The sequence below is a fragment of the Puma concolor genome, chromosome E2 (genome assembly GCF_028749965.1).
Source record: "Puma concolor isolate L17-30 chromosome E2, mPumCon1.1.hap2, whole genome shotgun sequence".
Taxonomy (NCBI): Eukaryota; Metazoa; Chordata; class Mammalia; order Carnivora; family Felidae; genus Puma; species Puma concolor.
In genome coordinates, this window is record NC_141681.1 from 12,595,894 (window position 1) to 12,620,209 (window position 24,316).

General features: G+C 43.3%; 1 protein-coding gene across 2 annotated transcripts; it reads left to right on the top strand.

The window, feature by feature from the left end:
* The first annotated feature begins 578 nt into the window (after positions 1–578).
* Positions 579–24,209, top strand: TMEM231 (transmembrane protein 231). Of its 2 annotated transcripts, none has more exons than XM_025920842.2 (7): positions 579–4,646; positions 4,742–4,911; positions 17,932–18,060; positions 18,400–18,543; positions 20,614–20,695; positions 21,838–21,943; positions 22,296–24,209. In XM_025920842.2, the coding sequence occupies exons 1-7, from the start codon at positions 4,508–4,510 to the stop codon at positions 22,474–22,476; spliced, it is 951 nt and encodes a 316-aa protein (XP_025776627.1). In that variant the 5' UTR covers positions 579–4,507; the 3' UTR covers positions 22,477–24,209. The 2 variants fall into 2 exon arrangements, with proteins under 2 accessions (XP_025776627.1, XP_086545007.1); XM_086688881.1 differs by having other exon boundaries at positions 21,838–21,954; positions 22,307–22,343.
* Positions 24,210–24,316: the final 107 nt, after the last annotated feature.

A 24,316-nucleotide genomic window follows, 5' to 3' on the forward strand; every position in this document is an offset into this window, starting at 1 on the left:
TGGAAAAAAAAGTGAAAATACCTATTTTACAAATAGAATTAAACACTGAGGAATGAAGGTGGATGTTCACCATCTGATAATCAGGGAATCAGTGCAGGGGTTAGAAATTAGACTGAAGGGCGCCTGGGTGGCTCAGTCAGTTGAGCATCTGACTTTGGCTCAGGTCATGATCTCACAGTCTGTGATTTCAAGCCCCACGTCGGGCTCTGTGCTAACAGCTCAGAGCCTGGAGCCTGCTTCGGATTCTGTGTCTCCCTCTCTCTCTGCCCCCTGCCCTGCTCACACTCTGTCTCTGTCTCTCAAGAAGTGAATAAACGTTAAAAAAAAAAAATTAAGAAATTAGACTGAAGACCCCTGCTTCCTTTTACAGGTCTCACTAATGTGCACTTTCTCTCTTCTAGTTTACCTACTTTCTTGATAATGTCCTTTTCCTGTTCACTATTCTAATTGGCTTCTTCGATCTGCCCTGATGATATACATCACCTTCTTTACCTATCAGGCCATTATACTTAGCTTACTGAATGTTCTGAAAATACTGAATGCCTTCATTGAGGGGGTGACAAGTTGAAAAGGTGAGTCAAAAGAAAAAATAGGATAAGGAAAACGTGCAATTACATATTAACAGACATATAAAACATGCAGAATAAATGGAAAATATTGGAGAGATATGTGAACATGAATGTTGAGAGATGGCTAATGCCATGGAGGCCAACACAAAACCAAGTGAGGTTTATCAAGAAAGACTTCACAGAGAATGTGAATCTTATGTTTCAGAGAGAAGGGTACATTTTCCAAAGAGTAAACTTACCTTAATAGATAGAAACAAAGGCTGGGTTGGAAGAGGGAATTGGGAAGCAATATAAATAAATACTGGTGAAAGGAATGTTGGAAAGCCTTGAAGCATACATTTTGTCATTTGAAACTTTTTCAAGATAACCCTGAATGAGAGCTTCTAGAAAAGATTAGAACATGGTCAAAATGTGTAGTTTTAAGAGAACAACTCTCTTTGTCCTTAAGGTAAAGTGTATGAAACATGAGACAATTAGGGAAATGGAAACTGAAAACTCTGGTTTCAGTTACAAATATATGAAAATGGCACAATATACACAGACCTTGAGCATTTTTAAAAACTCACATTCCTTAAACCACAAAAACTAGCTGCTTCAAATCATGGAATCAAAGAGTAAATGTTTGTATCCATTATGATTTTTTTTAATTTTTTAATGTTTGTTTATTTTTTAGAGAGATAGAGCATGAGCAGGGGAGGGGCAGAGAGCGAGGGAGACACAGAATCCAAAGCAGGCTCCAGGCTCCGAGCTCTCACCACAGAGCCTGAGATGGGACTGGAACTCACAAGCCGTGAGATCATGACCTGAGCTGAAGTCAGTTGCTTAACCAACTGAGCCACCCAGGCGCCCCTTGTATCCATTATTATTAAATACTTTTGCAAAGCTCATGGCATCCCAGGGGAGGTACTTCATACACTTAAATTCTCAGCAGTCACCTCCCTGTGTTTCAACTGTGACTAAGCTGACACTAGCTACAGTTTGTGTTTCCTTCTGTTGAAAGAAGGAACTTTGAAGGCAAACACCTCTTCCTCAGTGTAGAGCCACCCTCAGGAGGCAACTAGAACCATCTATTCTGAAGTCTTATTTTAATGGTTATTTATTAATTAATTTATTTATTTATTTCGGTGATGTTAACATACAGTGTTATATTAGTTTCAGGTATGCAATATAGTGATTCAACAATTCTATACATTACTCAGTGCTCATGAAGGTAAGTGTACTTCACCCATCTCACCCATCCCCCCACCCACCTCCCCTCTGGTAACCACCTGTTTGTTTATATAGTTAAAAGTCTGTTTTTCGGGTTGTCTCTTTTTTTCCCCCTTTGTTCTTTTGTTTCGTTTTTTAAGTTCCACACATGAATGAAATCATATGGCTTTAATAGTTATTTAAATAAATGAAAGTCATTCACTTAAATCACAGATATAGTATAATGTCGGAATCATAATATAGATTTCAGCCGTACAATTGCTGTATTTAAGAGCTGTGTTGCCACCCCAGAAAAGGTTTTTTTTTTTTTATTTTAAATCCAAATTAGTTAACATATAGCATAATAATAATTTCAGGAATAGAATTTAGTGATTCATCACTTACATGTAACGCCTAGTGCTCACCCCAACAAGTGTCCTCCTTAATGTCCCTTGCTCATTTAGCCTATCCTCCTACCCAACACCCCACCAGCAACCCTCAGTTTGTTCTCTGTATTTAAGAGTCGCTTATGGTTTGTTTTCCTTTCTGTTTTTATGTTATTTTTGTTTCCCTTCCCTTATGTCCATTTGTTCTGTATCTTAAATTCCACATATTAGTGAAATCATATGCTACTTATCTTTCTCTGACTGACTTATTTCGCTTGGAATAATACACTCTAGTCCCATCTACATTGTTATAAATGGCAAGATTTCATTCTCTTGGATCACCAAGTAATATTCCATTGTATACATATATACATTCAAGAGTGGCTGCACCAGCTTGCATTTCCACCAGCAGTGCAAAAGAGATCCTCTTTCTCTGCATCCTCGCCAACATCTGTGGTTGCCTGAGTTGTTAACGTTAGCCATTCTGACAGGGGTGAGGTGGTATCTCACTGTGGTTTTGATTTGTATTTCCCTGATGATGAGTGATGTTGAGCATTTTTTCATGTGTCGGTGGCCATCTGGATGTCTTCTTTGGAAAAGTGTCTATTCGTGTCTTTTGCCCATTTCTTCACTGGATTATTTGTGTTTTTAGGTGCTGAGTTTGATTAAGTTCTTTATAGATTTTGGATACTAACTATCTGATATGTCATTTGCAAATACCTTCTCCCATTCTGTCGGTTGCCTTTTAGTTTTACTGATTGTTTCCTTTTCTGTGCAGAAGCTTTTTATCTTAATGAGGTCCAAATAGTTCATTTTTGCTTTTGTTTTCCTTGCCTCTGGAAACATGTCAAGAAGTTTCTGCAGCCGGGGTCAAAGAAGTTGTTGCCTGTTTTCTCCTCTAGGATTTTGATGGTTTCCTGTCTTACATTTAGGTCTTTCATCCATTTTGAGTTTATTTTTGTGTATGGTGTAAGAAACTGCTCCAAGTTCATTCTTCTGCACGTTGCAGTCCAGTTTTCCCAACACTGTTTGCTGAAGAGACTGTCTTTTTTCCATTGGATATTCTTTCCTGCTTTGTCAAAGATTAGCTGGCCATATGTTTGTGGGTCCATTTCTGGGTTCTCTGTTCTGTTCCATTGTGTCTGTTCTTGTGCCAGTACCATACCGTCTTGATGATTACAGCTTTGTAGTATGGCCTGAAGTCTGGAATTGTGATGCCTCCAGCTTTGGTTTTCTTTTTCAGTATCGCTTTGGCTGTTTGAGGTCTTTTCTGGCTCCATACAAATTTTAGGATTGTTTGTTCTAGTTCTGTGAAGAATACTGGTATTATTTGGATAGGGATTGCTCAGAAAAGTTTTAAAGCAAGGATGAGTAGTACCAGACCATATATGTCAAAATCTTATGGCTGTTATTGTCATCTTAGACTATGGGGAGGACCCTGGATAGTTTTCCCAAATGTTCATGTCTTGACCTCTCAGGTGTCTGTGTTGTTAGGATCTCAGCTATTCTCTTCATCTAAAAGACATTTCTAGGTTGCCTTCAAAATAGAGGCATCAACTACTGGATTTTTCTCTGAACACACTACCTTTTGGAACTGCAATGTGATCCTTCAGGGCCTCCTTCTGCCACGAAATACTGGCTGGGGGTGGGGGGGGGAGCGGTGGTGATAGTGGTGGAAGCATTCAATTAAGTGATGAGCCAGTGTCATCTCTGTGGAGGACCCCAGCTTCCCTTAAAACCGGTGGCGAAGCTTGTACCCAGTATAAGGTAATAAAGTATAGCCGAGAACCATGTAGTAATTATCTTTTATCCCTCGAAGATCTCAGAGATTTGTGTCCCGTTTCTCTGTCCTGTTACGGAGTATAGAGAAAGCAACAAATTTTGGAGACAAAGGGACCTGGCTTTGGTCTTAGCGGGGCCACCGCCAGAACTACAGCCACATTTGTGTTTTCATGTAATGTATAGTGTGCTGTGACTGATTGGACTTAAGTATGCACAACATTGGGGATTAACAGTTGACACATAAGCAGGTAGTTACTTCAAGTCAACTTTTAGGAAAATCCTGTTTTGCGCAAGTATTAACACAGGGGATGGCGACGATTCTGGGCTCGGAAATGCCCTTTTTCCACTTAGCTTTTGGAAAAGGAACGTAAGGCCGAAAGGAGGTCTAACGCCCACCAGCGGGCACCGCCCCCTCTTAGCCCCACCCCTACCAAGGCCCCGCGTCCTTGCTATTGGTTCCTTTCGCTGCGCCGTCCGTTGCCGTGGAGACCAAGGCTATGGCAACCAGGAGAAGCCAAACTTGGTCCTTCCTCTGGAACCGCGAGGGCTCCAGGACAAGGGGCTGCACTCCGCGCGGAGTTCATGGCGCTCTACGAGCTTTTCTCTCATCCGGTGGAGCGCGGTTACCGCGCGGGGCTCTGCTCCAAGGCCGCGTTGTTCCTGCTGCTGGCCGCCGTGCTCACGTACATCCCGCCGCTGCTGGTGGCCTTCCGGAGCCACGGTGAGCTTGCCCGCGGCCGCTGAGCGCACAGTTCCCCGCGGCCCGCTGTGCCGGTGCCCGCCTTCGTGACCTCCCCATTGCCCTCTCTATCTCAGGGCTTTGGCTGAAGCGGAGCAGCTACGAAGAGCAGCCGACCGTGCGCTTCCAGCACCAGGTGCTACTCGTGGCCTTGCTGGGACCCGATCACGGCGGGTTCCTGGCCTGGAGCACGTTCCCCGCCTTCAACCGACTGCAGGGGGATCACCTGCGCGTCCCGCTGGTTTCGGTAAGTGGTTCTCCCTCAGGCCTAGAGGCCCACCGGGACTGGGAGAGGGTGGCGGGGGGAGGGTGAGCGGGCCCGGCCTGGGGAAGCCCAGCTTGGGTCTTAAGGGTCGTGAACCCACGAAAATTGTGTACACAGGCACATTGGCCTGTGTATATGTTTAATTTCCCGGGAAGTGACTCTGTTGACTCATTTGACTTCAAGCAGTCCGCAACCCCAAGAAAGTTAGCCACTGCTGTTAGCATGTGTCCTACACAGAGACCCGAAGCCTGGGGATAGCCTGTGTCTCGTCCCCGTCATTTCCGTGGGCCTGGCCTGATGGATGAGTGGTCGCGAAAATTCCTTTATGAATCACAAAGGCCGAAAGGTGTTCTTATTAATTACCCCACTGTGTCGCTGCATTTGTGCATCGTCCCAGAGACCGGGAAGGGCATGCATTTTTAATGCAGACTTGACACGTGGAAGCCGAGGCGCTCATTGGTCAAGCGACCTCCCCAGAATGTGCGGGGCTCAGTCCCGCCTCCCTGGATTTGTAAGGGTGGCTGCTGCTCCATTTTGCAGCTGTCCAGGATGAAAAGGAAACATTTTACTGTCTGTAATTTAGTATTTGGTTCAGGATGAGTGTTTCCTCTACATTCACTCCCTTTCTGCTCATTTTCTGAAAACATTTTCCTTTAGAAGTATAAAAATTCTATTTTTTCTTCTTCCAAAGTTGAATCTCTTTACCTCCAAAATTTTTTTAATCTTATTGGACATATGAATAACAACAAACAAAATATGAATTCAGATTGTTTTTTTCTGATTACTTTAAATTTTCATATTTTTTTCTGGTGGTAAACATGCATGCTCATTGTAAAATATTAAAGAATTACAAGTATATATAATGACAAAATTAAAGGTACATGTTAGGCATATGTATACTTGTTAATTAACCTTATTCTTTTTAAAATCTGCATAGTATTTCACAATATGGAATAACTGTAATGGATTTAACAATTCTCTCTTGGTGAATGTTTGATGTGCTTTTACTTTTTCACTGTTAGAATACTGCAGTGAACAAGATTTTGAGTAAATCTTGCACCTTTAAACATCAATTTGTGAGGAATTGGAATACAAGCTGTTTGTTGAAATTGTATCAGTAAACATAAAACTAACCAAGGAAATAATTACTAAATCCAGTGAAATAAAAAGTAAGGAAAAAGGAGAAAGGTAAAGGATTTACTTAGTCATAATTAATGGGAACACTGAATATAGATTGACTAACCAAAATGAGAGTTAAACTCAGTTGAGGAGTGGAGGGCAGAAAACTAACCTTTCATCTCTCCTTGTGGCAAGTCAATAGAGAATGCCCAACACTGAGAAATACAGAAGTGCCTGTGCCAATGTTATTTAAAGACATGGAGATACATTTCTACATAATCAGTAAATGAGATGAAAATATTTGCCATGGGGCTGGAAGTCTGCTGCGTTTTGTAACAAACATTGTTGAACACCTTTGATTCTTTAAATGATCAGGTATTTTAAATTAATTTTAGAGGCATCTGGGAGGCTCAGTCGGTTAGGCGTCAGACATCGGCTCAGGTCATGATCTCACAGTTGGTGGGTTCGAGCCCCACATCGGGCTCTCTGCTCTCAGCATGGAGCCCGCTTTGGATTCTCTGTCTGCCTCTATCTCTGTCCCTTCCCCATATCTGTTTCCAAATTGCATTCTCCCTCTCTCAAAAATAAATAATAAAAACATAAAAAAATTACCAGATGGGATTAAAAAATTGATTTTAAAACATAGAACTGGAGTAGGAGATAAATCTCCTTCAGTAACTCCTCACTAATCATTACATGTTGCCCATTTTTATTCTTACTGGAGATGATAATGCCTGTGGAGAAGGGTGACTATGGATGAGAGGCTGTGTCAAGATGTGCTTACTTTTCACTGTATACCCACTGTATTTCTCGTGTTCCACATGCATGTGATTACTTTCCAAAAGTGGAAGCAAAAGCGTTGTTTATTCCAAACAAAAAATTAACTTGCTCGTTTTACTTTAGATTAGTATTCCCTGTCTTTTAAGTTTTTGGTAGAAGATTTTTTTCATCACATTTGTGTATTCCTCTCTATCATACTCCCTGGTTACTTGAGTCTAAGAATTAATTAGGAAAACTTAAAAATAATCATGAAAACGAGGATACAACATTAGGTTTTATTCATTTGTTCATCCACCAGCTGACTGGCTTCCCCAACTGACTGCTAGTTAGCGAGGCTCTTATCTCTGTAACCGGAAACTACTCCCTCCACAGCACTGCTCATGTTCCCCCTGCTTCGACAATTTTTCATCCACGAAACCAAAACAATCTCTTTTTTTTTTTTTTTAATTTTTTTTTTCAACATTTATTTATTTTTGGGACAGAGAGAGACAGAGCATGAACGGGGGAGGGGCAGAGAGAGAGGGAGACACAGAATCGGAAACAGGCTCCAGGCTGCGAGCCATCAGCCCAGAGCCTGACGCGGGGCTCGAACTCACGGACCGCGAGATCGTGACCTGGCTGAAGTCGGCCGCTTAACCGACTGCGCCACCCAGGCGCCCCACAATCTCTTATTTTTATGGTGCCCAGAACTATTAATCCTTTTTAATACCAGGTAATTTTACACTATGTAACACAAAGCCAAAGCTCCTTTTTCCTAGTCTTTCTTTTCCCTCCATTCCAGGCCAGTGTCTATAAGTAATCTATGAGTATGTCATCTGTGTTCTTTCTCAGTAAATGATTTGGTTCATTCTAGCTGAGCCCTTGGTTTGAGAATAATTTCCAATCATAAGATATAAATCAGTGAGCTAGAAGATATAGTGCAAGTACAGATCTCAACAGCAACTCAACAAATAAACTCATTAGGAATAAGCTTAACAAGAAATGTACAAGATCTATGTAAATAAAAAGACTGGTGAATGACACAAAAGAGATCAAAAGAATGGTGATTTCTGTCATACTCTTGGATAGGAAAATTCAACATCATGAAGATACCTCTTCTCCCTTGGTTAATCTATACTTTCAATGCATTTTCAATGAAAACATAACAGTTTGGAGGGTTAGACAGAAACTCTAGGACAAAGAGAAGGGTAATACAAGGAGAATAGCTCTATCAGATAATAAACTATACGTTAAGGCCATAATAAGTAAAGCAGTGTGGTTTGAAGAACTTGTATAAAAAGTATAGAAAAGGACTCATATATCATAAAGGTGGCATTTTAAATCAGTGACGAAAGCTGACTTACATAATAAAATGGTGTAGGGACAACTGGGAAGCCATATGGAAAAAGTTAAAATGGAGCCAGGGCTCAGACTCTACACCAGAATTAAAGTCCAGACAGATAAAAATTCAATTTAAAATGTGAAATAAGGGGCACCTGGGTGGCTCAGTCGGTTAAGCCTCCAACTTCGGCTCAGGTCATGATCTCACGGTTCGTGAGTTGGAGCCCCGCGTCAGGCTCTGTGCTGACAGCTCAGAGCCTGGAGCCTGCTTCAGAGTTGGTGTCTCCCCTCCCTTGGCCCCTCCTCCACTCATATTCTGTCTTTCTCTGTCAAAAATAAACATGAAAAAAAATTTTAATGAAATAATAAAAGTAATGAAACAAATGGTGGGCGAAAGCTTTTATATCTTGGAATAGGAAAGGTTATTCGAAGTGTGACATTAAATCTAGAAGCCATAAAAGAAACTTTTGGGTAAATTCAACTCTATAAAAATAAAAATAATTTTTTAAAACTATTGGCATGGTAAAACCATAAGCACAGTCAAAACACAAATGACAACTAGGAAAAAGTTTTATTATTTGTATCACTTGTAAAAAGCTCCTTTCCCGGGGCGCCTGGGTGGCGCAGTCGGTTAAGCGTCTGACTTCAGCCAGGTCACGATCTCGCGGTCCGTGAGTTCGAGCCCCGCGTCGGGCTCTGGGCTGATGGCTCAGAGCCTGGAGCCTGTTTCCGATTCTGTGTCTCCCTCTCTCTCTGCCCCTCCCCCATTCATGCTCTGTCTCTCTCTGTCCCAAAAATAAATAAAAACGTTGAAAAAAAAAAATTTAAAAAAAAAAAAAAAAAAAAAAGCTCCTTTCCCTAACATAAAGTGCCTACAGATCTATAATTAAAAGACCAAGCACCCACTAGAAAAACAAACAAAGAATGTAAACAGTTCAGAGAAAAGGAAACACATTTGACTCTTAAATATATGAAATCACACGCACGATTAGAGAAATGCAAAGAATATATTGAGATGCCATTTTTTAATCTATCAAATAGGCAAAAATTGAAGTGTGACAACACCGTGGTCAAGACATAGGGAAGTGTGTGAGCACTTTCGTATGCCACTGATGGGAGTGTAGATTGGAACAACCTCTTTGAAGGAATACATGTCCTTATTTATCAAAATTACAGATGTACAGGCCTGCTTCAGGTCTGCTTCAAGCCTCCTTCCATTTCCAGCCAGGTACCCTAGGTTTGTGCACACATGTGAAACGAGTTATGTAAAAAGTTGCTTATTGCAGCATTGTTTGTAATTAGGTAAACAACCCATGTAGTAATAGAAGACTCAGCAAAGAAATTGTGGTACATCTGCCCAGTGGAATGTTGCATAGCTTTTTTTTTTTTTTTTTAAGTTTATTTAGTTTGAGAGAGAGTTCCTGTGCAAGTGGGGGAAGGGCAGAGAGAGACTCCCAAGCAAGCTCCATCCTGGGCTCATTCTCAAGAATCATGAGATCTTGACCTGAGCCAAAATCAAGAGTCCTAGGCTTAACTAACTGAGCCCAGGTGCCCGGCATAGCTATTTTTTTAAGTTATTATTTTTTTAATTTTTTTAAAATATTTGTTTATTTTTGAGAGAGAGAGAGAGACAGAGACAGAGTGTGAGCGGGGGGAGGGACAGAGACAGGGGAAGATACAGAATCTGAAGCAAGCTCCAGACTCTGAGCTGTCAGCACAGAGTCCAACGCAGGGCTCGAACTCATAAACTGTGAGACCATGACCTGAGCCAAAGTCGGATGCTCAACCAACTGAGCCACCCAGGCGCCCCTAAGTTGTTTATTATTATTATTATTATTATTATTATTATTATTATTATTATTATTAGAGAGAGAGAGAGAGAGTGCATGCATGCACACACACAAGTTGGGGAGGGACAGAGAAAGAGGAAGAAAGAATCCCAAGCAGGCTACACTCTAAAGCAGGTTTGACACGGGGCTCGAGCCCACCAACTGTGAGATCATGACCTGAGTTGACATCAAGAGTCAGACGCTCAACGAACTGAGCCACCCAGGCACCCCTAGCTATTTTTTTAATGAAGTGGATCTCTGTATATTGAATTGCCTCCAAAAGAAATTGGTAAGTACAAAAACCAAAAATTATATATTGTAAGCTTCCATTGATATAAAAATAATAGAAAAAATAGCAACATATGTGTGTGTGGTTGTATACACATATACACACATGCATGTTCTTTCTCTGGAAGGATTCAAAAGACACAACATTGATTGCTCTGGGGAAGGAATTAAGTAGCTAAGGTTAGGATGGGAGAGAAACTTTTTCACTATATATTCTTTTGCTGTATACCCTTTTACCTTTTAAATTTTGTACGATAAGAGTGTAATACATATTCCAGATATTTAGACTATAACGACAACAATTTTTAAAGGAAAAAATTTAGAAAGTGCCCAAGTAAGGCAAAAACAAACCAAAAACAATAACAGCTGCTAAGTATATAAAGTGACACAGCCGCTTTGGGAAATAGTTTGCAGTTCCTCAAAAAGTTAAACTAGAATTACCGTATTTTCTAGCACCTCCATGCCTAGGTATATGTGTACCCAAGAGAATTGAAGACCTATAGCTACACAAAAACTCATGCACAAATGTTCATAGAGGCTTTATTTCTAATAGCAAAAAACCCAACCCAAATGTCCATCAACAAATGAATGGATAAACGAAATGTGTTATAGCCATACAATGGAACATTATTCAACCACAGAAAGGAAGGTTCAGCGTGGATGAACCTTCAAAACATGCTAAGTGAAAGAATCCAACCACAAAACAGCACAGCGTATGATTCCATTTATATTAAATGTTCAGAATAGACAAATCTGTAGAGACAGAAATTAGGATTCCACAGGCTTGGGGAATTGGGGGAGGGGAGAGATGGGTAGTGACTCATGTGCTTGGGGTTCCTTTTCTGGATGAAGAAAATATTTTGAAATTGGAACTTAGATAGTGGTCATAGTTGCACAACTTTTGAATATCCTAAAATCTACTGAATTGTATATTTTATCATATGTGAACTAAGTCTCAGTTTTGTTTTAAAGCAGATGGGTGATCTTATGGTAATACACCAGGGAAGCAGTGGTTTTAGGTCAAGGTTTGACCAAATGCTGGGGAGTGGCTTTGTGGTTGCTAATTTGGGAAAATGCCTCAGCAGTCAGAAACGGCCTTGCTTCTCCTTTTGGTCAGATCACCTTGCACGGCGTCTCTAAAGTCCCTATGCTTTCAAAGTCTGAGTTTCTTGTTGTTGCTATTGTTGCTAATGACAGAAGGAAAAAAAAAAAGCACAGGGTGACCTCTCTCTTCAATAAGGTGAAGGTGACTTAGCTCTTTAAGGCATGTGTGGACCCATAGAATATGGGGGCTGAAGGCTATAAAGGGATTCAGGAAGGTGAGTGGAGAGCATCATGCGTTTGAGATCCCCTTTTTGTTTTCACATCTCTCAAATCAAAATCTGTCCTCTCTAAGGTATCTTACAATAGCTGCTGCCGGGAGACAGGTTTGGCATAGTCCTCATTGCCTACCCATGTGCAAACATCAGATGTGCCAGGGTCAAAACTTCCAGAAGGGACAACGGCATCTTGAAAGAAAACCCCAGCAACAATAATTAAACATTATCTTAACCCTGAGAACCAAATGTTGGCCATTTGGAAGGTTCAAGAGGCACTTAAAAATAGGCTAGCTCTACATAACTTTTAAAATTTGTATTTGAGGGAGAGAGAGAGAGAGAGAGAGAGAGCACGCATGTGAGCTGGGAAGAGGGGCAGAGGGAGAGAGAGAGGCTAATTTTAAGCAGGCTTCATGCTGAGCATAGAGCCCAACGCGGGGCTGGGATCATGACCTGAGCTGAAACCAAGAGTTGGATGTTCAACTAACTGAACCACCAAAGCGCCCCATAATTTTAAAGCCTGCTTAAGGGGGCGCCTGGGTGGCGCAGTCGGTTAAGCGTCCGACTTCAGCCAGGTCACGATCTCGCGGTCTGTGAGTTCGAGCCCCGCGTCAGGCTCTGGGCTGATGGCTCAGAGCCTGGAGCCTGTTTCCGATTCTGTGTGTCTCCCTCTCTCTCTGCCCCTCCCCCGTTCGTGCTCTGTCTCTCTCTGTCCCAAAAATAAATAAATGTTGAAAAAAAAATAAAAATAAAAAATAAAGCCTGCTTAAGAGCCCAGACCAATGGATTTTAGTTAATTTTAAAAAAATATTATATCAGAAAAAAAATTTTATTGGGGCACCTGGATGGCTCAGTCGGTTAAGCGTCTGACTTTGGCCCAGGTCATGATCTTGCGGTCCGTGAGTTGGAACCCCGCATCAGGCTCTGTGCTGACATCTCAGAGTCTGAAGCCTGCTTCGGATTCTGTGTCTCCCTCTCTCTCTCCCCTCCCCACTCACACTCTGTCTCTCTCTCTCTGTCTCTCAAAAATGAATAAACGTTAAAAAATTTTTTAAAAATATTTTACCAAAAGACAAAATTACATAGAAAAGCATGGCTAACATTGAGTCACAAAGTGATGCAAGAGTATCAAAATGTAAAGAAGTTTTAGAAATCCCTAGATCAATTTATTATGTATATATATGTATATGTATATACATGTATAGTATATATACATATAATAATATACATATATATGTATGTACATATATATAAATAAGTATATACATATATATTGTTTTATTTGAGAGAGAGTGGGTGAGCAGGGAAGAGGGGCAGAGAGAGAGAATCTTAAGCAGGCTTCACACTCAGCACCGAGCCTGACGTCGGCCTCAATTCCACGATCCTGGGATCGTGACCTGAGTGGAAATCAAGAGTCAGACACTCAACTGACCAAGCCATCCAGGTGCCCATATAATAGGTGCTAGGATATAAAGTAACGGTGCATTTTATAATTGTTGGTATCTTAGGTTCATTGAAATGCAGGTAGCAAGGATTTGATGAGTCTAGGGGCCATAAAGTATTGGTCCCTACTTTGCTGGAGACCGAAAGACTGTGCCAAAGAATATTTTCAACATTAAAAGAAAAAAATGAAACACCTAATGATGACAAGTAATACAGCACGATGGACACTGGTATACACTAAGAAATTAAACTTGGGGCACCTGGCTCGCTCAGTTGGTACTCCATGCAACTCTTGATCGTGAGTTTGAGCCCCACATTGGGTATAGAGATTACTTAAACATAAAATCCTTTGAAAAAAATTAATAAATTAACCTTTGATGAAAGAATATGATATGAAAGAATTAAAAGGTATGAAAGCAAACAGGGGCCTAACAAAATTCCAACAAGCCATCAATACTATAGAATCTCCGATGGGGAAAATGTTACAAGTTGGAGCCCTCCGGAAGTAATGGCGGTGATTAAATTTACAGCAACTCACACAGTCAGCTGGTGTGCATGTCAGTGGGTCTTGTTCCGCTCCACACCCATCCTCCTCCACCCTGCCTTGTCCTGCTCTCTGAGTTGCTGAAAACCACATCCTCCTTTGCCCACTGGCTCTCTGTGAGGCTCGGCCTGTAGGAGGCATGATGAGCTTACTTCTGGGAGTGGGAGAAAACTTGAAACTGCAACCAGAGGGAAGAACCATTGCCCGGGTTAAGCAAACCGAAGGAAGAAGTCTCCAGCCTTATTGATTCCCTCTGGTGGGTTCTTTCTTCCAGGCTCCTGAGGTCTGGGTCCCAGCTGCTTGAGGTAATGCCAGCCTCTTCCCTTCCTTCTGCAGACCTAGGTGGGGTGCTGCTTCCTGCCGTCACCCTAACTTGGTACTCCCCTCCTGCCTTTCTGATCCTCTAATACCTTTGTTACTAATTATTCCCTGTACTACACTCCCTCTGTTAAAGTTATTGTTTACTTTTGTTTCTGTCTTCCTGATTGGCCCCAGATGGATCTAGGCACACTGATGAGAATTGACTAAACCTACCAATGCCTGCATTTATCTCATCTAGTATATTTGTATTGATTTCACATATATCCTAAAGGATTATCCTGCTTTAACCACCAGAAATCTTTAAAATTAGGGTTCTTTTTTAAAAAAAGTTTATAATGTTTATTTATTTTTTTGAGAGACAGAGAGAGAGAGAGTCACAGAATCCAAAGCAGGCTCCACACCATCAGTGCAAAGCCTGATGTGGGGCTCAAACCCACAAACTGTGAGATCATGACCTGAGTCGAAGTCAGATGCTTAACGGACCGAGCCACCCAGGCGCCCCTGAAATTAAGGTTCTTGTGGGCTATTGTAGAAGGAGCACTAAATAGAGCCTGTAAATCTAAGTCCTAGCCCCAGTTCTGTCACTGGGTCCCATACCCTTTCTTAGCCTCAATGTAATACTGTAAAGAGCTCTTTTTAATTATTGCTAATTTTTACTGTAGCTGAGGTATGCAGAGGAATCAGATGGGACAATCATTGGATATACAAATTGCTTCAAATTGCACATATGCCTTGTAAAAATAAGGTACTGGTGTAATTTATGAATTCTCTCAGCCAAACACACCAATTGGGTTTTAGATACTAACCTTGAACTTGTGTTAAAGAAGTATTAGCTCTCTGAATGCCTGCCTTTAGACCTGTTGCACATGTGTTAAGCTTGATTTGAACTCAGCGGAATGAAATGGTGGATGTCATCAGTGGTCCAAGTGCTGGCACAAAAATGCAGCCCACCCTGCCCACCCTGCGGGGGTGACAGCCGGACCTGGTGGCGGGCACTTGTGGGAGATGCAGTGCATACATCATTCGTTCACCCCCCTGCTGCCTTGGCCTCAGCCTCCGCCTCCCTCCTCACCCACTCGGCGGCACTGGCCTCGTCGCTCCCTTAAGCACTGACCCACTTTGCACACAGCGCACAGCGCGGAGCGGGTGAACTTTGTCAGCAGGGATCACTCTTACCCCAGATATTTCTGTGCCTCATCACCTCACTTCGTTCCAGCCTCCCACAGTCAGATATTCCTGAAAATTTCCTGTAAAAAATGGCTGTGAAATCCTACCCTGTCATTCTTTCATTTCAGCCTATTTTATCTCTCTTTGTGGCACTTACCACATTTATTTGTTTATTGATTTATCTTCTGCCTCCCTGGCCGGGAACAAAAGCGCCATTAGGGTAAGGAGTTCATCTGTTTTGGTTGCCATTATATTCCCAGCACCCGACAGTGCCTGGCACCTAGTAGGCCCCTAAAAAAATACTTGACAAAGTAACGTGTGAATTTAACAGGCAGACACTAAATTATTCCCCGGTGTCAGATCCCTGTCCTGTGTGAACTTGAAGCAGAAGTGTGTGCACAGACAGAACACAGACTTACAAACTTTGATGCTGGCTTTTTGCAAAAAGATTTGTCCTACCCAACGTTTTCCCCTTGAGTGTTTGGTTTTTTAAGTCTGGGTGTTTTAGTCCTAGAAAGAGGACGAGATTCTAAGTCAAAGATGAGGTTTCAAATCCAGTCTTTACCACTACTAGCCACACATAACAAACCCCTCCATCTCCCTGAACCTCAATTTTCTCGTCCATACAGTGGGGATAATACTCGCTCTGCTTCCCTCAGTCTTTATTGTAAAGATCAAATAAAAAATGCATTTCTGTCCCCCCCACACTGTTGGGGTCTGGATTCTTCTAGCAACTCATCCCAGCCACTCTCCTGTCCTGCAAGTGGAGACGTTTGATCTTTGTCTTCCTCTCCAATCCTAAGATCCAGAAGGCAGGGGTCCACTACATAGAGTTAACGCGACTTTGTCTCGCCAGTCTTCCCAACCAAAGAAAATTCACGGGAAGACAAGGCAGCCTGTTCCCCATCCTACTCAAAATTGCTAATACCTCATTGCCTCAGCGACTTGATCGCCAGCCTTGTAACAGATATCTCTCCCCTACACCTGTGAAGCTGATGGAACAGGACAGAGAAAACAGAATCCGACAGAAGAGAGAGAGGGTAGGCTTCTCTGTCACAAGGCCTAGGATAAGGACATTATTGTCTAGAAGGAAAGACATGATTGAAAGGTCCTGAAAACTGAGCTGGCTTCATCTCAAACAACCGTAGTAGCCCGAAAAAGAACAAAGAATCTCTTCCTTGCATGGTAGTAATGGCAGAAAGCAAAATGAATGTGTTCACAGAGCATGCAGATGAGAATGTTGATATACCATAGTAGAATCTTTCTGAGGACCTACAGGGGAAAAGGGTCACTTGTAGCAACAGGATCCAGAGCTGTGCCAAGGAATCGTGTCACAGTGATCTTATTTCAGTGACCATCTTCCCGGTTACTCATTTTAGGGTCACTATGGGGTGGGACTATGGGAGGTGAGGCCGGATTCTGGTGTTTTTTATGAGCCGTCATTTGCCTTTTTCCTTCCTTAGGTCTCTGTTTTCCCTACTTGCATGTCCATAATTTGTAAATCATCTGTGTAGTTTTAATGCCTCACTGATTTTACATAGCTTCCTTTTTCATTGTGTTGATTGGTACTAAAAGAGGCACTCAGCTTCCAAGCCCCAACATCAATGATGAGAACGAGTTCCAGTATCAATAGTCTAAAGCAAAGACGCTCGTGGTTAAACAAAGTATAAGTAGAGCTCGGTGGTTTTCTTCTGAGTCTGTTTGGGGGAATGCGTAACGAGGAAGATTCATTTCTTTTCTATTTAAAACAATTTTTTTAATGTTTATTTTACTTTTGAGAGAGAGAGCAAGAGTACAAGCAGGGGAGGGGCAGAGAGAGAGGGAGACAGAGGATCGGAAGCAGGCTCCGCACTGACAGCACAGAGCCTGATGCGAGGCTCGAACTCACAAACTGTGAGATCATGACCTGAGCCAAAGTCGGATGCTCAACCGACTGAGCCACCCAGCTCCCCTTTTTTCTATTTTAAAAAGCTGACTTTGGGGCGCCTGGGTGGCACAGTCGGTTAAGCGTCCGACTTCAACCGGGTCACGATCTCGCGGTCCGTGAGTTCGAGCCCCGCGTCAGGCTCTGGGCTGATGGCTCAGAGCCTGGAGCCTGTTTCCGATTCTGTGTCTCCCTCTCTCTCTGCCCCTCCCCCGTTCATGCTCTGTCTCTCTCTGTCCCAAAAATAAATAAACGTTGAAAAAAAAAATTAAAAAAAATAAATAAATAAATTAAAAAAAAAAAAAAGCTGACTTCTAGGGGCGCCTGGGTGGCTCAGTCGGTTAAGCGCCCGACTTTCGGCTCAGGTCATGATCTCATAGTTTGTGAGTTCGAACCTCGCGTCGGGCTCTGTGCTGACAGCTCGGAGCCTGGAGCCTGCTTCACATTCTGTGTCTCCCTCTCTCTCTGCCCCTTCCCTGCTCATGCTCTGTCTCTCTCTGTCTCAAAAATGAATAAACATTAAAAAAATTTTTTTTAAATAAAAATAAAAAGCTGACTTCTAGAGAAGCAGAAGGCAATTCTAATGTGCTATTTAAATATTCCATGTAAACTCAAGATGTGTTTCCAAAGAAAAAAGAACACGCCAGCAGCACAACAAACCAAAAAGATCAAAGGAGACAACGAAAAAAGAAAAATGCCATCCCGGTGCTGTTGATCTTGCCGCTTCAAGCTCCTCTTCAGTTTGAGAAGCACTAGTATGAAAGCTCAGGGGCCACGCACATGGCGTCTCTTTCCCTGATACTGATCCATTTATACCCATTTATTCCTTTGTTTCTTTTGGTGGGGGAGATAAATCCTGTGAATAGCAAAGGAATGGGTCACGTGTACAACAGTGGCTTCTTCCCAGACTCATTAAGGACCAGGGTCACTGGCCCTCTTTGGGTTTCCTAGACTCGAGAAGAAGACAAGAACCAGGATGGGAAAATGGACGTGTTACATTTTAAACTGGAGCTTCCTCTGCAGTCCACGGAACATGTTCTTGGTGTGCAGCTCATCTTGACTTTCTCCTACCGATTGCACGTGAGTCCATTCCTTGCAGCAGCCCGTCCCCTCCCTTTTGTCTTTTAATAGAACGGAGCCCTCTCCCTGATCTCTAGGAAAACTCACGCTGCACAAGGCTCTATTATGAGGTGTAGTTTGGGGTTTAATTGAGGGAAATCGAATGCTTCTCATTGGGGTCCTATTAATGTAGGTGAGCTGCTAAGACGCTCAGAGGGTTTTCTGGGCGGGGTGCTTCCTGCATGGCTAACCCTGGTGTTTAAGGGACTAGTAGGCAGCAACCACAGACAGGGATGCTGGGAACGCAGAGCCTTCCGATGTGACTGAAATGGCTATCGTCTCTCCTTGTGATGATTTCAGAGGATGTCGACATTCGTGATGCAGAGCATGGCGTTTCTCCAGTCCTCCTTTGCTGTGCCAGGGTCCCAGCTCTATGTGAACGGAGACCTGAGGCTGCAGCAGAAGCATCCCCTAAGCTGCGGTGGCCTCGACGTTCGGTACAACGTAAGGGTGCTTTTTACTGTCCACCTCTTTTGTTTCTCTCTGTTACCGTTTCCCAAGTTCTTTGAAGAGGGAGGACATGAAAGTTGGAAATAGCATTTTTCTGTGGGTGGCACAGAAGAGGATTTCTGAGGAATTCTTGCCATGAATTCTTTCAAAACATAGAGACAGATACACCTGTATTTGTATCTAAAAAGAGGGGGGGAATGTGTCTTTAAGAACTAAACTGCGTGTTGTTTTTGGGTGCCCGTGTGCACACACACAGCATATTCCAAGCGGTGTTTTGCAGTTCGTGTAAAACACTGGGGGAATCATACTAACCACCGTTTATTAAGCACATAACATATGCCAGCCCTGCGTTAAGAGGTTTAAATATATCATCTCATTGAATCATGACAGCAGCCTCGTGAGACGCCTGCTCCTGTCATTTCCCAGCTCTCCAGCCTCTTGTCCTATCACGGTCCCCCTGGCTGCTTTCTAGCCACACGGGCCCTCTTGCTGTTCCTCAAGCCTGCAAAAGGAAGTTCCTGCCCCCCCGCCCCCCCAGGTTATGCACTTGGCCTTTCCCTCTGCCAAGTGTCCACACAGCCTGCTCTGCTACTGCATTCGGGTCCCTGCTGGAATATCCCTGAGCACAGTCCTTCCCTGACACTCATTCTCCTCCCTGCCCACCACTCCACACCCAGATTTCTTTTCTGTACTTCCACTGGAAATATCGAAGATCTGTTTTCAGTTCTTTGCTAGCTGTTTTTCCCCAGTGGCAAAAGCACTGACATCTTCTATACTGTCACTCCAGTACCTAAAACAGGGCCTGGCACACTGAAAGCACTCAGACAGATTTGTTCAAAGACTGAACTCTCCTTTCACACATGAGGAAACTGGGGCGGATAGAGACTAATGAATTTTCCCCAAATCCTGCTGCTTGTAAATAACAGAACCATGCACTGTCTCTCCGGGGCTGGAACTCATGCATATGATCGCTCATGACTAACCTTTCTTTTACCACATGGGGGGCCACATAAGTTGGGCTGCTCTACTTTTGAAAATGAAATTCAGTGTTATCAGTTATTACAGGCATAAACCAGGACTGTTCCAGATAAATGTATTTATGGTCACTTTAGCCATAATCAATATAAGTTAAAAAAAAAGAAAAGGAGGGGGACTATAAGATATAAACCTTTTTTTTTTAAGCTTCTTTATTTTGAGAGAGAGAGAGAGAGCAGGCATGCACCAGCAGGGGAGGGGCAGAGAGAGAGAGGGAGAGAATCCCAAGCACGCTCAGCAACGTCGGCTCAGCACAGAACCCAACACGGTGCTGAAGACTGCAGCTGAGTCTGACACTCAACCGACTGAGCCACCCAGGCACCCCAAGATATAAACATTTTATATGAAGGTTTATATAGTAGCATATGTCAACAGGAATGTGATATTAGAAGGCAGGAGATCGTTTCCTTCTTCAAAGGATCAGATGTTTATTATTTGTACTTTATCCTATTTCCATTTCTACACTTAAAAGATAAATTACAGAGCATTCAAGGAAGAGCAAGAAAAAGACAAAGGGTTTGAAAATATGGTCTCCTTAAAAAATGTAAGGAATTACTGCTCCCCTTGGAATAGAGAGGGGTATTTTATAACTAGCTGTAAAACCTGTGAAAGGTGGATATTGACCCCTGTTTCTATCCCTGCAAAAGGGAAGACTGAACATAGATGATTTAAATTATTAGGGTGGCTCAGTCGGTTAAGCGGCCGACTTCAGCTCAGGTCATGATCTCGCAGTTCATGAGTTCAAGCCCCACATCGGGTTCTGTCCTAACAGCTCAGAGCCTGGAGCCTGCTTCAGATTCTGTGTCTCCCTCTCTCTGCCCCTCCCACTCTCTCTCTCTCTCAAAAATAAATAAACATTAGAAAAAATTGTTGCACGGGAGGTCATCCATCCTTGAAGAAAGGGTTACTGATGCCTGAGCAGTCCACCATGCACGAGAGGCCAGTCTCAGCTGTGGGTGGGTGGGAGGAGAGAAGGATGAGTGGAAAAGTGGCTGGGGGCTCACTCCACACCCTCCTGCCACATCCCAGGTGTCTGTAATCAACGGGACCAGCCCTTTTGCCCGTGACTATGACCTCACCCACATTGTTGCCGCTTACCGGGACAGGAATGGTGAGTCATGGGTACAATGCATTCAGCTGCTTCTCCAGGACCTTCCAGGTCAGTGGGAACATTGGACAAAACCACAACTGGAGCTCTTGTCATGATAAAAATGTCCAAGCCAGTGACTACTCAGTGATGGGAGGGGGACAGGCTACCCAGGGTCTGTCCTTTTCCTCCTGATCTAAAGACCCCGCACCCCGCCCCTGCCACTGCTACCCTTAACGTCCAGCAGGTGAGTGCTCATTTATGTCCCATGTTTATTGATCACTAGCTTGATGGATTTCTTTTTTTCTGTAAACGCCTAATTGAGTTGCTCCCCCACCACACCTGTAAAAGGAGCCAAAGACAAATTGCTAACCCTGGCTTTCAGCTAGAAGTAGGGAATGTGACTGACTTACCCCCAAATAAGCAGCTGAAGTAGAGCAGGGGGCCCGGCGTTCTGGCTGGAACGCTGAGCGTGTCCATCCCTCACAGAGGAAAGGCTCTCGGGCCAGTGTGTGTGCTTGACTCAGCACATTGGTCTGGTTGGCCGTCTGAGGTTTCCTCTAAAGGCATCTGAAGCATTACGTGGCAGCCGGACATCGTAGATACCACCCACACACATTTATCAAGTTGTGAGGACCGCAATCCCAGTACTTCTTCCTGAATTTTTGTAATACACTGGTGGCATTATTCCCAAACCAGAGGAATGTTAAAACAAAAACACTCATCTACAACTTTTCTTTCTTTATTTCTTCCAGTCTTTGTCCATATGCAGATTTTTTTATACAGCTCTTATCATAGTTTATAAAACATTTTAGGATCCAACTTTTTTTTTTTGTACTTCGTAATGTAAATATTTCCCTGCGCTACTACGAAGTTTTAATTGGTATTATTTTTAGTGGTAGCATAGTATTCCTTTGCTTAGCCATTCAACAGTGGAAGAACACACAGACGGTTCCAAGTTTGTAACGTAAATATTTTGACAAGTGTTTCAACAAATAATTTGTGAGCAGCTTTGCACAGTCAATTCTCTTTCCTTCGGAGTCATTTTTTTGGGAAAAGTTCTGATGTGCAGAATTTGCATGAGGGGTCAAAGAGTACTTTGATAGTCCTTATTATTTTATTGAGAGACCATTCATGGATTGATTTAGCTCCTGCTTGTGTTGCAGTAACCACCGTCCTGATGGACTCCAACCCCATCTGGCTGGTGGGAAGGGCCGCCGAGGCTCCATTTGTGATTAACGCCATCATCCGGTACCCAGTGGAAGTCATTTCATATCCTTTCTGTTAAAGAGCCATAGTAGCTCAGTTTCAAAAACAGGAAAGTGCCTCCCTTGTCCCAAGAAGGGACAGATATGGGAAGCCTCAGATTGGAAATTGCTTAAACGACTCCGTCTGCTGTTCGTGCAGGGACAAAAAACAAACAAAAAAAACAACCTCATTTCCTCTTCATATCTCTGGACGATTCTTCAGACCAGAATCATCCATATGTATGTATTAATAATCTTCTATCGTCCCTTTTATCATAAGGGCATTTGAAACATTTTTGCCATTTCCTGTCTAAACTAAACCTTTGGCTTAACTTCCACTTAGAAAATATCATCTGTGACTCCTTAACTGGCTGTACTTATCTACCAGGATTCTGGGAAATGATAAAGTTTGCCTGGATCCAGTATGTCAGTATCCTGCTTATCTTCCTCTGGGTGTTTGAAAGAATCAAGAGATTTGTGTTTCAGAATCAGGTGGTGACCACGATCCCTGTCACCATAATGCCCCAGGGAGAACTGTATAAGGAGCACTTATCATAAGAAGACCATTTCTGAGAACTAAGCAGGACCCTGGCTACCTCAGCCTTGTCTTCTGGGAACGGCCATCTTAAGAAATTTTTGCAAAGAGCTCCTCATGGACACGTGCCCGTGCGTGTCCTTTTCCTATCAGAGACAAAGGACAATCCGTTGTAAGTTTTCTCTACGCAAATTCCATGTCTTCTAAGCACCTCCACAACCTTCAGGGACTAGTTTGTGGAAACATCCAGAGGTTCCTGAAGGCTATAATTTGCTTTTTTTTTTTTTTTTTTTTTTTTTGCCTTAGACTTGAATTTCAGGAGAAAACTGTAGTCAGTTCAGAACTCTTGGAAAGAGTCCCATCTCTGGTCAAGCAAAGACTTTTCCTCTCTTGAACTGAGAAACATGCTATGCATTTCTTCCCACTATTGTAAACCACTTTTTACTCTTTTCAGGCCTCTCTTGTGAGAGATATGCAAATCAGTAGCACTTTCCACTCCTGAGCATCTAAATTTCCCAGTCAGAACTTTGGTTTCCAGCACTGAGAGGTCCTTGAGGGGGAGAATGGGAGCGAGAGAAAGGGAGCGCTGGAGAGCACATGCACGCACACGTGTCCGGTGGGCGACTCCAGGACACCGGGACCATCCACCTGCCCTCAGGCTAACAGACAGTGGTCTGTCATCAGCTGGGCTGAGCAGCCCTTTATCCCTGCCCTGCTGTGGCTGGCTTTGTGCCCTGCCTTTTGCCCTGTCTGTGCCCCTGGAACAGCAGGCTGAAGCCAGAGTGCTCTTTCGTTCACAGTCCCCTCCGCAACAGTGGGGGAAGTAAGGATTGTAACAATAGTTTCTTTCTCTCTGGCCCTTACCCAACAGCCTGGACACTTGCCACTCCTCCTCCTTGACAGCCCTCCCCCACTTCTTGAAAAGGACGCGGGTGACAGAGGACCTGTTGTTGGTATTGGCTCCCACTGCCAACAACCACAGAGTTTGTTTGGAGGGCTAGCAGGAGACTCAGCTACTTGTATTTCCTGTGATGAAGGGACAGGGTGCCCGTCAGAGTGAGCAGCTTTGGGGAGAACGAACAAGGTGCACTGAGGGGGTAAAGAGGATGCTTGCCCGCCCAGGACAGCCTAATCCGGCCTGGTTGTTAGCAGAATGACAAGCGGTCCGACAGGATCAACCTCCTGCCTAAGTGAGTGTCATCAGGATGGGACTGCTGAAATGGGCCTCTGTTGCACACGGAAGGCTACTTCGCCGTTCCTGGCCTGAGGAAATGAGCTGTCCTCAAAGGACAGATGGATCTGCTTTATGATCCCAAGATGTCACTGGCACTGGAGACACGCCTGCTCTGAACCATGCTTCAGGCCCACCCACCCACACACTCCTCTACACGTGTATGCCTCAGTTTACCTTGGAGATTCAGTTCTCATTTCCAAAGCACCTTTTCTTTCAGGCTGACCAAGATAAGAGTTTTGGAAACAGCCGCTTTGAAGTATTCAAGCACAAAACTAGCTTAACACTGGCCCCTCTGCCTTGTCTTTTACTATCTAGGGCTGTTTATATACCTACACATTTTTTCTTGGGATTTAAATGAAAAATGGTTTCTGGTTTGAATCACAAAAAGGTAAGGAGAAACGGGAAGATAGCTAAAGACATGAATTAACACCGCTTTGCATTTTGTTAAATTATTTTCAGGCAGAACTTGTATAAAGAACCATGATGTTTTGTACCTTTCTAATTAAAATATTCAAAATGGAAGGCTGCACGTGTCTGTTATGAGAAGACCTCACAAAGGGGGTGGGGATGGGGAGGGCAGAGGTTGCGCACACTTCTCCGAGTTACTCACCGGCAGCCTTCCGTTGCCA